Genomic DNA, 13898 nt, shown 5'->3' on the forward strand with positions numbered 1-13898 from the left:
TGGATACATTTTAAAACCTATTGAAAGATACAGACCATTACATTTTCTAGTAACAGTCTGAACAATTCAGTGTCAATAAAGTGCTATGGTAGACATGCAATTATGCACCATAATTCAGTGCACCACTTGTTGGACTTTTTCTTTTGTTGCATTACTGCTTGACATGCGTGTGGGTGTGTGTGTGTGTGTGTGCTGTGAGATATACTAAATCATCTCTTTGAAATTTTCAGTGTCCACAGCTTGGAATGGAAAACATTGCTCCTTTTCTTCACCCTCGACGAGAAGAGTTACTAAAGACCCAGAGCTAGTTAGCCTCACTACTGATGATCTGCTGGGCTTTGCATCTGATGGGTCATTGCCAACTGACCAAAATGACATGTTGATGGACTTTGAGAGTAAGAAGCAAAGCAGGTTAAAGAGACATATGCGTTCCTCTCAAAGAGCATCTTCCTTAGATCGCAATGCAAAATATGATTCCTACAGGACAAGTGTTGCGGATGAAAGGAATCTGACACGTAGAGAGTCAAAGCGGAAGCTCACATTAGACAGCAGGCATCTAACACCAAATCAAAGGATGAATTCTGGACTCTATACATCACGTTCCACCGATTTGCAACGTGATCTGCTTTCATTGCACACCTCTTCCAAAGACTATCCAAGGTGGCTGACGAGCCAGAAGTCTGATTTAAATGTTTCTGGAATAACCAGTATATCTGAGACCAAATATCCAATCTGGTTAAAAAACTATGATCTTTTGTCTGACTCAATCGGCCAGAAATGTTCTCATACTGGTAAAACAACAGAGGAAAATGTGTTCACAGCACACAAGTCTTCATATAATGAGACATTTCTTGACCGGTATAAACCCACACTTGAAAAGAGAGACAAGGTTGATTCACATGGAGCCAATGAAGGAGTATTAAGGATCGACCCATATGCCAGTCCTTCTGATTCTGAAAACGTTCTCTGGAATGGCAACAATCAGTTTAAAGGTAATAGCACTGGACCTTAGAGTTTTATTTTAACATTTGATTTCCTCCTTTGACAGCAGGCATAAAAGTCTTGATTGTGCCCAGCAGCAATGTTTTTATTCGCTGTATTGGGGTCCTTAATTAAACAGTTTGATAGTGTTTACTTTAATCATACTGATGGTCTCACCTCTGATATTTGTACGTAAAGGTTGATGACAAATAAGGACTGCTAAACCCAAGGACTGTGCCCCATTTCTTGTCCTCATTTACCAGAGCAGCCATGTGCTCCCCGGAAACTTAGTTTTTAAAATCTTTGCTATAAAATGCCCCTGTTCCTTTCCGGATGCACTTGGCATTTTGTTATCACCACTTCGGTTGGGATGTTGTTCTATGAATCCTTCGCTGCCCTACCTCTACAAATATATATATATTAGGTTTCTGCTGTTTTCCTTAAAGTCTGTCCCACCCAGTTTTATATAGTGACCTTTAGTTCTAAAATTAGTTTCCAGGAGAAAAGACCTTGGTTCGTCCATTGTGTTTTAATTAAGAATGTTTCTATCTTATGCCCCATCGATTTAGTATATCTGTTATATTACATTTTGCCTATACATAATGACTTAATTACTTACCAGGGACTTTCCATTATGCCAAGTCCAGTTCATCTTGGTCGTAGTCACTGAAGAAAAATGCATCTTGCATGACCAGAAACTCCTCCTGTCCACCTTTTTTCGGCATTCTCATTTTAAACTGGCACAAACTGGGGCAATCGTCCTGTAAATAAGCATGCTACATAGGCTGGTTGGTTGGTAAAATGTATGTTCAGGGTTTGGGGAGAAAGGATGTATGAGACGAGGATTGATGAACTAGATGACCTGGGCGTTATATCGTTCTTGATTCACCACCTTCTAATCCTAACTCAGTGAGGATATGCCAAAGCAAAATTTAGTATTGTGCAACCACCTTTCCATACACGACCAAGTGCTTTGCAAAATAGAATGTTGTGAAGTTTTCAAAATTCGTATTTGAATTCCATTAAAAAACTATGGCGTAAAACCAGACTGGCATCTCATTTGAGTGATGCGCGTACTGCTCTTGTTTCAGCCAAAACGACTTATTTTTACAATAAGGTCCATTTGGGTATTTAAACCATATCAGCTTTTTTCATTAGTGAATACATTCCTCAATCCTTCCTGCTTTTCCCAAGCACTGTCACCTTCAGTGCTACTCGTCAATGATTTCAATACATTTTGTCTTGAAAAGATTCACACTATTTACATTAATCTCACTCCCACTACAACTATAATCTTTCACTCTTCCGCAGTCATTTTTCTCCCAGTGCTCTTTTTGTTCTTTTGTTTTTAACCAACTTTAATTTAATAAACTTCGGCTGCGGCATAGTATGCACAATAACTGATCGTAGCATTGAATGCATATAGCAATATTCCGTGAGACAGATCCTCCCACTCCCGTCAAACCCTTCCCTCTGCGTACTTGACTCAACCCTGCTAACATTGCTTAGTGGCGCAAAAAAGCCTGAACAACGGTTGGCTTGTGAGACCATGCTGGATGGTCCTGATCAAATTACAAAAGAGGGGCCCATATCTCCTGAAACCTGTTAAGTTGGCTATCCAAAGATGCTGGAACAAGTAAATCCCACACGCAGCCCATCAAATCACCAGAGTCAGGCCTTCCTCCCATTTCTAACAATGGGCCAGCGTGATTCCTGCTGCCACTAACAAGTGTGTAATTAACTTAGCAGAAGAGCCTAATTCGTTTCGCTACATACCCTCCATTGGGGTCCACAGCAGAATGCTCATCAGGTCCATGGGCAGTTGTATTCCTGTTATATCTTTAATAGCTGATAACAACCTGCTTCCAAAAGGCCCAGGCAATCGGGCAGTCCCACCATGTGTGAAAGTAAGAGCCTCTCGGGCCACATTTACGCCAGCAGTTAATATCTAGGTTTTGGTTAAATTTGTGTAGCCGTGTTTGGAGAGGTGGTAGTACCACCTATATGGTAGCTAAAACATAGACATGTCACGCATCTAGAAGATGAGAAATTATGCAACCACATTTTTTATTTTTTATTTATTCACTTCTTCTAATGCGCCAAGTGCCCATAGCCCTCAAAGCACACACAAATGACAAACAGAGAAACAGATACAAAGATACGGGCCTTAGAAGATGAGGTTTTCAATGGGTTGGCCCAAATCTGTCTCACATGTGGACTTGTATCTCGGTTTCGACATCAACAGATCATTCCGTAGTATCCCATATACTGTGGAAATACACCCCCAAGACATCCCTTCTTCCAAGGACAGTTCCATGGCACTGGGGTCTCGTATAGCAGCCCTTTTAACTCGTGAATGAAAAACCCAATGCTTGATTTGGGAATACCGGAAACTTTCAGACTATTCAACTGATAATTGTCTTTTACATTCAATGAATGTTAAGGGTATATCTTCCTTCTCCAACTGGGAAATATGGGGTCCCTCTGTCCCCCTATGTCCAGGCATCAAAGGCCCTCACTGTAATCCCCGGTGTAAAGTCCAGATTGTTAAATACCAGTGATAATGGGAGGATACCTTTGCTTTGCAGTGCTTTACCGCAATAATATAGTGTCGCTTTTGTGGACAATAGTAAATGTGTCCAGTTCGCCAGGGCTGTTACTGATATATATGGCAAGGATATGTGGGGGGGGGGATTTCGACATCACTTGTTCTAGGCCTACCCATTTAGGGATGGCTAGCTCTGTGTTAGGCACCATTGTATGCAGTACCCTTTGGGAATACTACAACAACCCTGACTCCAGATAATAGGAAACCCAACCTTTTCTATAAGCTTGTACTACACTGTTTTGGTAGCGTGTTGAGCAGCCAAGAGGGGTCAGTGTGAGCTGTAGGGGAGTTGCACAGAGGTTCACAGTGGCAATTATTCAAATAAACACTTGCACACAAGGTTTGCTTTTTTTTTTACATTTCTTTTATTGATTTTATGCAAAAAAAACTAAAAAAACCAAACAAGCAGCATAATCATAATAGTTCCATTACACATCAAGTTATCTTAATCACTGCTGCCATTATCCCTCCCTCCCCCCGTGAGCCTATTTGTCAATCTCATTCAATGTTTGGCACATGCGGCCGGGTTTCGTTCTCTTCGGAGTCTGTTGGATCTGATATTACTCCAAACAATTCTGCTATTAGTGTTTTCCAAGCCAACAGGGTGCCTGCCTCCCCTTCATCAGCCCGGCTACTCGCTTCTTGCCATGCCACCGTTTCAGCCTCTGCCCATTTCTGCAAGTCCTTCCACCATACATCCACCTTAGGTTTGTGGCATTTCTCCCACCCCATGGCGATCCTACATTTTGCAAGCACATAAGCTAGATTTCTCAGTTTCTCAATATGCTTGAGTTTCCGTGACCTAGGGAACCCGCCCAGTAAGCAGGCCCAGGCCGTGTCTGTGACAAGAGTAACCCCTTTATCAGCCAGTTTCTGCGCCACTTCTCCCCAAAAACACCTAATGATCGGGCACGACCAAAACATATGTGTCATGTCAGCATTTTCCAGGTTACATTTAGGACACTCTTGTCTTCCAGCGTTTCGGAACTTAGATATCCTCAAGGGGGTCATGTATGCCCTATGCGTTACATACAGCTGTATTTGTTTTAATCTGGCCTTTCTAGACACATTTTTGTGGTAGCCCAGAGCACGCTCCCACACCCCATCCTCCATCGGGGCCCCCACTTCCACCTCCCAGTCCAGTCTCAAATGTGTCAAATCTTTCCCCGCCTTAGCCATCACCATCTCATACAGTCTCGAGATCTCATGACCTCCTTCGGATATATCATATATTGTTCCCAAAACTGCATCTGGTTCTTCTATCAAAACTGTCTCTGGCCAGGTGTTCTTAATCATCCGCACCAATCTAATGTACGTGACATATTGGCCTGTGTGTAGCCCCGCCTCTTCGTTGAGTTTTATAAACTCCTTAATGGATCCCTCTTGCCAAACTTCGCCTAGCGTTGCCAGCCCCACCGATTCCCAGTAGGTCCTAACAATCGCCCTCAGCTGAACATCCTCTCCTGTCAAAGCAACCAGCGGTATCTGCGGGAGGCACGGGCATGGGACTTCCATCAAACGACAAGCCCTACGCCAAATTTTCCATCCAAGCCTCAACATCGCAGGACGCCCCCTCATTTCAGTTTCGGGCAGCCAAATCATTTCTTTCAAATAAAACGGGGTGCAGTCCTGTCCAAGCACCCTGTGCTCAGGGGTCACTTCATCAGAAAGCCACTTGGCCACATACTGTAACTGTCCCGTCAAATAATAAACCTCAAAATGAGGCAGTCTGATACCTCCTTTTTCATAAATGTTCTGCAGTTTCCAAAACGCCACTCTATTTCGGGTACCGTGCCACAGGAAATCCCTACACATGCTGTTCAATTTACTGAAAAACTTCTTGGGTATTATATATGGGATATTACTAAAGTAATGCAGGAGCCTGGGCAGAACTACCATCTTAAGCATAGCCCCCCGCCCCATCATCGCCAAGGGCAATCTTGCCCAGAACTGCATGCTGTTCCTCATTTTCTCAACGGCTACTTCCGTATTGTGTCTGTGTTCTTCTTCCACCGTGTGATATACATCTACGCCCAAATAGCGAAAAGAGCTAGTTGCCCATGGTACCTGTAGCACCGGTAGTCTATCTACAGGGGTCCCCTTATAGCTACCTAGCGGGAATATGACAGACCTTTGGGGGTTCACCGATATGCCTGACAACTCTGCATACCTTTCCATCACTTCAAGTATGTATAAGAGATTTTCTTCTGGGTATTGCAAGTACAGTAACAAATCATCCGCGTACAAAGATATCAAGTGTCGTTCCCCTCCTACCTCAATGCCAATCGCATCATACTGTGCCCTAAGGCATATTGCCAGAGGCTCCAGGGCTAAGATGTAAAGCATCGGGGACCAGTGGCACCCTTGTCTGGTGCCTCTGCCAAGTTGCCATCTTTCGGATATCACTGCTCCAGTTCGGACCCTGGCAAGCGGCTCACTATACAACATTTTAGCCCACCTGATATAGCCCGGCCCCATTCCATAACCTTCCAAAGCAGCCAATAGCCATGACCACTTGACCGAATCAAAAGCTTTAACTGCATCTAGAGACACTATAGCCATCTCACCCGCGTTCTTACTAACCCATTCGACCACCCGGTGAAGTCGCCTATGGTTGTGTGTTATGTTCCTGCTCGGGACATAACCCGTTTGATCAGGATGTATGAGTCTACCAATCACTTTCTGTAATCGATTTGCTAGGACAGCAGTAAGAATCTTGCTGTCCTGATTTAGCATCGACAAAGGCCTGTAGGAACCACATCTATGCTCCGGTTTATTGGGCTTGGGCAGCGGTATTATGATCGCCTCTCTGAGTGACTCAGGCAACCGTCCTATCTCAAACGCTTCATTAAGCATGTCCAGCATTGGGGGGAGGATTTCTTCTCTGTATACTTTATAGAATTCGCTGGGGAACCCATCTGCTCCCAGGGTCTTACAGATAGGCAACTGCTTCACAACCTCTTCTAACTCCTCCAATGTGATTGGCTCATCTAACTCCTCCCTCTCTTCTTCACTTATCTTGGGCAGCCCTATGTCTTCTAACGTTTCGATTATCTTGCGTTGGTCACCCATCTCATCATCTCCGTACAGCACTCTGTAATATTCCACAAATCCTTTGTTAACCCCCTCTTGCGTGGCCACCTCATCCCCGTCCTCCTTAATAATGGTTCTAATTGGAGGCCTAGGGGTCTCGCTTTTGTATAGCCAGGCCAAAAGGCGCCCTGTATTGTCTCCCCCCGCGTGCTGCCTCTCAACATATTTCCTATAATTGAGATTGCAGAGTCTTTCCCAATGCCCTGCACATTGCTGCTGTAGTTGGAGTACCAGCTCCGTGTCTATGTCACCGCTCTTCAATGCTGTTTCTAGCTCAGTTTCCGTCCTCTGCAGGTCAGCCAAGACCCCACCCTGTAACCCTCTTGACTTAGCAATGGCCGCCCCCCGCATATCCACCTTAAAAGCTTCCCATAATGTGCCTGCAGAATCAACACTCCCAGTATTCTCTTTGAAGAAGTTAGTAATCTCTTCCCTTATATCTTCTCTAAAGACTGGATCTTTAAGCGCCTCCGCTCGGAGGCGCCATGTAGGGATCTTCGCCCTCGGGGGGCAATATTGCCATCCGAGGATCAGGGGCGAGTGATCCGAGAGGACCCTAGCCTTATATTCAATTTGAGTAATCTCAGACATCACATCTGCTGTAGCAAAGACGTAATCGAGCCTAGTGTGCAGTTGGTGCGGGGCTGAATAGTGCGAGTATTGCCTCTCAGTGGGATGTTTCATCCTCCACGCATCTGTAAAGCCAAAATCAGTTAGCAGTGTCTGCAACGCTCTCGCCACTGGGCTAGGCTTACCAACCCTGCCATCAGATCTGTCCACCACAGGATCCAACACACAATTAAAGTCCCCACCCCAGATCACCGCGCTCCCTATACACGTACTAAGATTGGTACACAGGGCTCTGAAGTATGCATCTGTGTTTTGTTTGTGGGCATACGTGTTTACTATGCATGCCTCCCTGCTCTCCACCAGCCCTCGCAATATAGCCATCCTTCCATCAGTTTCAACTACCTCTTGTATCGATTTGAACGGGACATGCGGTGCCACCCAGATTAACACCCCCCGGGCATATGCAGAGTATGGCGAGCCCACTACAGTCCTTCTCCACTTTCTCTTAACCAGGTCCAACCTCTCTTGCGTCAAGTACGTCTCCTGTAATAGTGCGATATTTATTTTCTGCCTTTTCAGATACATCATGATTTTTGTTTCTTTTCAGATAACTGTTAAGGCCCCTGACGTTCCACGTTATTATTCTGAGGTCCCCCATAGCTCGTTAGTAAGCACCCTCCCGATCCTCTGCCGATTCCGCCCCTTCATGCACCGCAAGTACAACATGCTGATTCCTCCAAATAGGCTCGAAACAAAACTTAAACTCCCCATAACCACACACACACTCAACTTCCCATCCCCCCACCTTCTTCCCACCCACCCCGCCCCCAACAGTACCCTCCCCAACCGTTGCCCTGCTCCATTCCTGGATCTCGGGCACCCCCACATCTAGCCCTGCCTAGCACAAGCTTCTACTCGGGGCTCAGTAGGGTAAAGCCGCCCTAATGGCCGCTGAAACTAATAATCTATTGGGGTAGGTCGTCCACGTTCTGTTGCTCCTTTCAAAAAACATTACGCATACAGATGCCAAACAGTTACCAATTACAGTTACACTCACTATATTCCAGTCCAAATCGAGCACCAGGCTCGGATTGTGTTCAAAGTTCAGTCAGTTACAGTTTCTCTGTACAATCAGGGTCCTGCTCACCCTCACAATGTCCATATTACAAAATCTTCATTTGGTATGATCCTGCCGATCACGATCCGCTTCTTGTTCCGGGCAGCCCTTCAGGTCCAGCCATGTGACAACATCCTCCGGGGTATCAAAAAATAGCGCTTTGTTCTTATGTAGCACCTTCAATCGTACCGGATACAGCAGCATATATTTGACTCCCGCCGCCCTCAGCCTTCTTTTGACGGTGACGTAACTATACCTCTGCCTTTGCACCAGTATCGTATAGTCCGGGTATGCTGTGATGTTGGTGGATGCTCTCTATCGTGCCGCCCTTCCGAAAATATTCGAGGATCTTTTCTCTGTCCCTGTAATTCAGGATCCTCGCGATGATCGGTCTTTGCGGGGCCCCCGGCCGGGGTTTTCTCATTAGGGTGCGGTGCGCCCTCTCCACCGTAAATCCCTGCGAAAGATTCCCTGCTCCGATCCCTTGTAGGATCATGTTTTCAACATAGTTTGTGGGGTCTTGGCCTTCTTCCCCCTCCGGACGGCCAACCACGCGAATGTTGTTCCTCCTCGCCCTTCCTTCCGCCTCTTCCACACGATTTTCCAGGTTGGCGACCTGTTGTTTTAAGACATGAATGTCTTTCGCATTGCTCGTGCTAACATCGGTATTCATCTTCACCCCACTTTCCAGACCGCTGGTCCTTTCTGCAAGCGCCCTTACATCTTGACGTAGCAGGATGAGTTCCGTACCTACAGCATCAATCTTATTCTCTAGAGCTGTGCGTAGGTCCGCCATAGCCAAGTCCCATTTAGCACTCAGTCCCGTTATAGCCTCCAGGATCTGGTGCTTGTCCCCTTCGGGGGCGTCTTCCGCAGGGGTCACGACCATGCTCTGCACCGATGTTGAGGGGGTCCGTTGCGTTTTCGTGAAAGTCTCCATCGTGGGTTTCTTAGTCTTCACTGTCAACCCTTTCGCCGACATGGCGCTGCCCTCCACTCCTGTACGCCTCCGCCTTAGTGCAGTTGTTGGACTGTCCTTGGTCCGACAGTGGTCTGGCTCCCAAGTCTCCTAACTCGCATTCGAGATGGCACTTCGAATTGTCTTACGGGTGGGCTATGGCCTCACACTCCCCATTCAACTTCCGTAGGCCTCGTCGCCCAAGCATCCAATGTTATCTCCTCCTGCAGTCAGATCGCCGAGGCTCCATTAGCGTATGCCAGGCCGGGCGCTCTCATGGTGCTAGTTCGAACACTCTGCCATATTTCCCTATTGTACTATTCCTCCAGGCAATTTACCACAGCCATGTCCCGAAGCTCCGGGAAATCAGTTTCGTTTCTCCTCGGAGGCCTCTCCTTTGTTAGCCGCCATCTTGGTGCCGAAGCGGCCACACAGCCGTACCAACAAAAACATGTATATCTCACGATTCCCCGGGACTATGAACTTCTCCAGCGAACTTCACTTGGCGTGCGGCTTCCGACGCCTGATCCCCAAAGTTCTAGGCGCTCGTTACAGTTTCAACAGGTAACTTTGGCAAAAATAAAGTCGGATCATCAGAAGCTCCTCACGCAGCACGTCCTATTCCATGGCCAGTTAGCCACGCCCCCCCCCACTTGCAAACAAGGTTTCTTGAATAAACAATTATTAATTTATCAGTCAATTAAGCCTTCTTCAGAAGGGAGCAATAGAATAGTAAAACACAAATACACTACAATACTGTATACACTTAGTTTCTAAATCAGTAAAGGCCCTTTTGGGGTGGCCCACAGCCACAGCCTAGACCCTCAGGTGACTTCAATAACTAGGTTGCTGGGGACATTACTATCTTACTGTTGGCATTTAGAACACTCTTAGAAGTTGCTAAAAGGAAAAGGTGATTAGAACAAACAAGAGACCACAAATATTCTTAAGCAGGCAAATACGTTTGGATCCCCTAAGCGGAGTCATTCAGTATAATAGGCTAAGCCAAAGTCAATGGGCAAAAGTCTTGTATAGGATGAAGCACCTGTATTAGGTAAGCAGAAAAAGTCTTTGCACAATGTTTTAGAACTCTCTGAAGAAAAGAAGAATCAAATGTAGGGCCACAAGCCGTTAGACTTGTGAGTGGTAGAAGATGCAAGCAACACTACAGCAAGAGGTAAGTTCTCTCTGACTTTTTACAATACCTTTTTGTATTGAGGAACAAGTGCAGCAGATGACTTCTGTTCCTGAGCAGCTCTGCAGCTCTCGCTGTTCCTGGGCCTCAGTCGTGGGGAAAGAGGGAGGACTTCTGGGGACTCCAGCAGTGCAATGGGACGGTCATCGCTCGCTACCAGCAATCTTCAAATCAGTGGCTGTGAGTGTTTCAGCTCCTTGCGTCTACCGCAAATAGCAACACTGCGGTTCCTGGCTGTCGAGATGGGCTTTCCTTGCATCTGGGGTCCCGCACTCTGTTGTGGGGCCTCAGGCTTGGTCAGTTCTGCTTCCTGGGAGTCCAGAGGATCTAGGCCAGCTTAAAAGCAACGCCCACAATCTGGTGTTCTTCTCCCTGGCTATATGGTTTCCAGCAGCAACTCTGTGGAAATTCAACCAGCTCCGAGAAGGATGTCCAGGGGGCTTACTTTAGAGTTGATTGGTCCCACCAACTCGAGGGGAGAAGTCGTCCTTGCAGGGGCTTCTCTGTTGATACCAATTTGGAGTTTCAGCACAGCAGAAGGGCTTCACCGGCAAACCCACGGTCCAGGAGTTGCAGCAGGCGTCCTCTTAAAGTTCTTCTTCGGTTCCTTCGTCCAGTGGTCGAATCTGCCTTCCAAGCCAAAAGCCTTGCCTTTTACTCGGTTCTCTCCCATTCATTCCAGCCTAGCTGTCAGTCACCCAGCAGGGTGGCTGTCCTTGCCGGACAGTCAGCCGGTCAATACCTACAGAGTGCATTTGGGTCTCCTAGGAGACTAAGCACAGGGAGTTTCGGGCACCTCCCTCACTTCCTGCCCACCCCAGACACCCTGGAGCCAGAGGCGGACTTGACTCGAGAGGCAGTAAAAGAGTCGGAAGACGGAAATGCGAGTGGTGAGTAAAAACTGAGAGTGTTGGCAAAACGTATGGGTGATGAGTGAAGAGAAAAAAGTGAGTAACGGAGGGAGATGGCATAAACATAACGTGAGAAGATATGAGTAGATATAAGACAAAGCGAACAATGGGACCAAACCTGGTTTGGTGCGCAGAGTAAATCTCAAGAAGAACCTTTCAAAAAAAAAATGGCGAAAAAAGAAGACTGAGGCCATTTTGACAAAAATGGCACCCTTGGGTGCTTTACTGCAGCTGTGAACGCAGCACACGGTAAATGCACACTATTGTAGTTAACAAGAAACCACTGCCACTAGCCATTCAGTGAGGAAAAAATTGTTACAGGACAAGCTAGACAGGGGGGGGGGGATACTAGGTAACCCTTCCAGCACCCTTTTGTAAGATAGCGTGTGCTGGGTCTAATGTAAGTAAAGTCAATTTCACTTTACTGATCTGGGAAACAGTAGTTTATCCCAGAAAAGATATTTAATCCTTTGGGAATTCTGAAAGACTTCCCTGTCTCACTGCACTGAAGGTGCTGTGTGACGCAATGTTAAAGATGATGCATATGGGGTTTGTCAGACTCCACAACCAAAAGAAGCAGTGTTAAAAATCACATTAAAATATGAGAGAGTGGGGAAAAAGGGTCTTGCTCTCTCCAGGTTAAAAAAATGGAGTCCTCAAAATCCAGCAACGTTGCTGGGGGTCTCTAAGGTAGAGGGAATTAGCTAATTTCTGAGAATTCTCCCCAACACTCCTTCACATTCCATTTTGGCATTTGGGTGGAAATATTATATCTGGTCCAATCCAGAACTGCCAGATCTCCTAGGCGGGCATCTCCTTTCAAGACTTTCCCCGATAGCCCAGACTTTTTACCGCTCCAGATTTTCTGTAAACTTAGTAGTACCGGCTTTGGAATTTTGACTAGGAGGGCCGAACCATAGTGGAGAAGCCACAGTTATTAGGTAGGTTCATTTTTGATATTCTATAGCCTCAGTTGCCCAATTTATTGGGCACATCTTGCATACTCTGTCGAGAGTTCACCCACCATTGTCTATACCCAAGGCTACTGATTTAAAGTACTTGATGGCAAAGCCAGCTGTCTCTTGGAACAACTGGAATTCTTTCATGTATTCTTGTAACGAAGTTTGCAAATATGTGAGTGTTAACATGACCTCATCCGCATACAGGTAGATTCTACAGTGTATTCCAGAGTCTCAATACCTGATATCTTAATGTTGTCCCTGATCCGTTTCACGTAGAGTTCCATTATTAAAGTGAAAATGAAAGGGGATAGGGGGCGTCTGTTTCGTGACGCAGGTTATCGTTATAGAGCTAGTGCATGAGCGATTCATCCATATTTTAGTAACGGGGGAATAGTTAGCCAGTATCATGTGTTGACATAACCGACCCAAATGAAATGTCTGGAGAGTGAGATGCATAGAGGTCCAAACCACTGTATTGAAGGCTTTGGCTGCGTCCAGGGCTAAAAGCACCACTTTCAGTTTATCGTCTCAAGCTGTTTCTATTGGGTCTAGGGCCCGACGTATGTTCTCGAAGGTGATCCTACCCTTAATAAAGCCTGTTTGATCTGGGTCTACCAACTGTGGCATGACCTGCGGCAATATGTTCGCTAAGATTTTCCAGTATATATTGGGGTGCATATTTAATAGTGAAGCACATTCGTGAGGAGTAATATCATAGCTGCGATTCCGCCATTGTGGCGGTCACCTGTCCCATTTGAAGAAAGGTGTTATATAATTTAGTGAGGGATTTAAGTCATTGATCCCTGAACACCTACATGGAAGAGTGTAGTATAACCATCAGGGGCTCATTTTTTTTTCTAAGGATTTGGTCACCTCCTCTACCTCTTCTGAACTGATTGGGTGCTCCTGATGTGTCCTGTCTGCCTCAGAGTCTCCGTAAACTGGCTTTATTAATATAATCTGCTTGGCCTACTGGGGCGCGTGACGTGGTTTTTGTGAAATACCTTTTTTTGTAATTTGTACCTTTTTGAATCTTTGGTATAGTGCGTAGCCCTGGTCATGTCCATTGGTCCAACTAGCGTAGTTTTATTTCCAATCGCTTTCAACTTTATTACCAAATATTTATTTGCTTTATTGCCCTTGGCGTAGTACGACTGTTTTGTTTTAGCCAGGGATTGGGCCGTTCTTTCTGCCAAGTGCTCTTGCTGTTTATTCTGAGCCATCCGAAGATATCTTGGTCTTTTTAGTGAAGCATTTCTCTTGCGCCAGTTTGCAACACTAAACCCCTCTATCCAGTTCTTCCCTGACTTTATTTCTATGCTTCATGTAAGCTGACAATCCATAAATCAATTCTCTACCAATGACCACCTTCATCGAATCCCAGATTGTTGAATCCAAGAGCATCTGTCGCAGTTTCAAGAAATAAGTGTTAATTGCTTTTGCGATATCACCCCTAAGGGTGAAATTGCCAAGAAAGGGGTCATATACTCTCCAGGGCGGTTT

General features: G+C 45.9%; 1 protein-coding gene across 2 annotated transcripts in view; it reads left to right on the forward strand.

Moving 5' to 3' along the window:
- C6PH18orf54 (chromosome 6p C18orf54 homolog) overlaps positions 1–13898 on the forward strand; it is a 203555-nt gene that overhangs the window by 40099 nt on the left and 149558 nt on the right. For both annotated transcript variants that reach the window (XM_069626996.1, XM_069626997.1), the window contains one exon: positions 231–992. In XM_069626996.1, coding sequence (XP_069483097.1) covers positions 231–992 — 762 coding nt within the window. The remainder of the gene's footprint in view (positions 1–230; positions 993–13898) is intronic.

The sequence above is a fragment of the Ambystoma mexicanum genome, chromosome 6p, assembly GCF_040938575.1.
Source record: "Ambystoma mexicanum isolate Mex_15411 chromosome 6p, UKY_AmexF1_1, whole genome shotgun sequence".
Lineage (NCBI taxonomy): Eukaryota > Metazoa > Chordata > Amphibia > Caudata > Ambystomatidae > Ambystoma > Ambystoma mexicanum.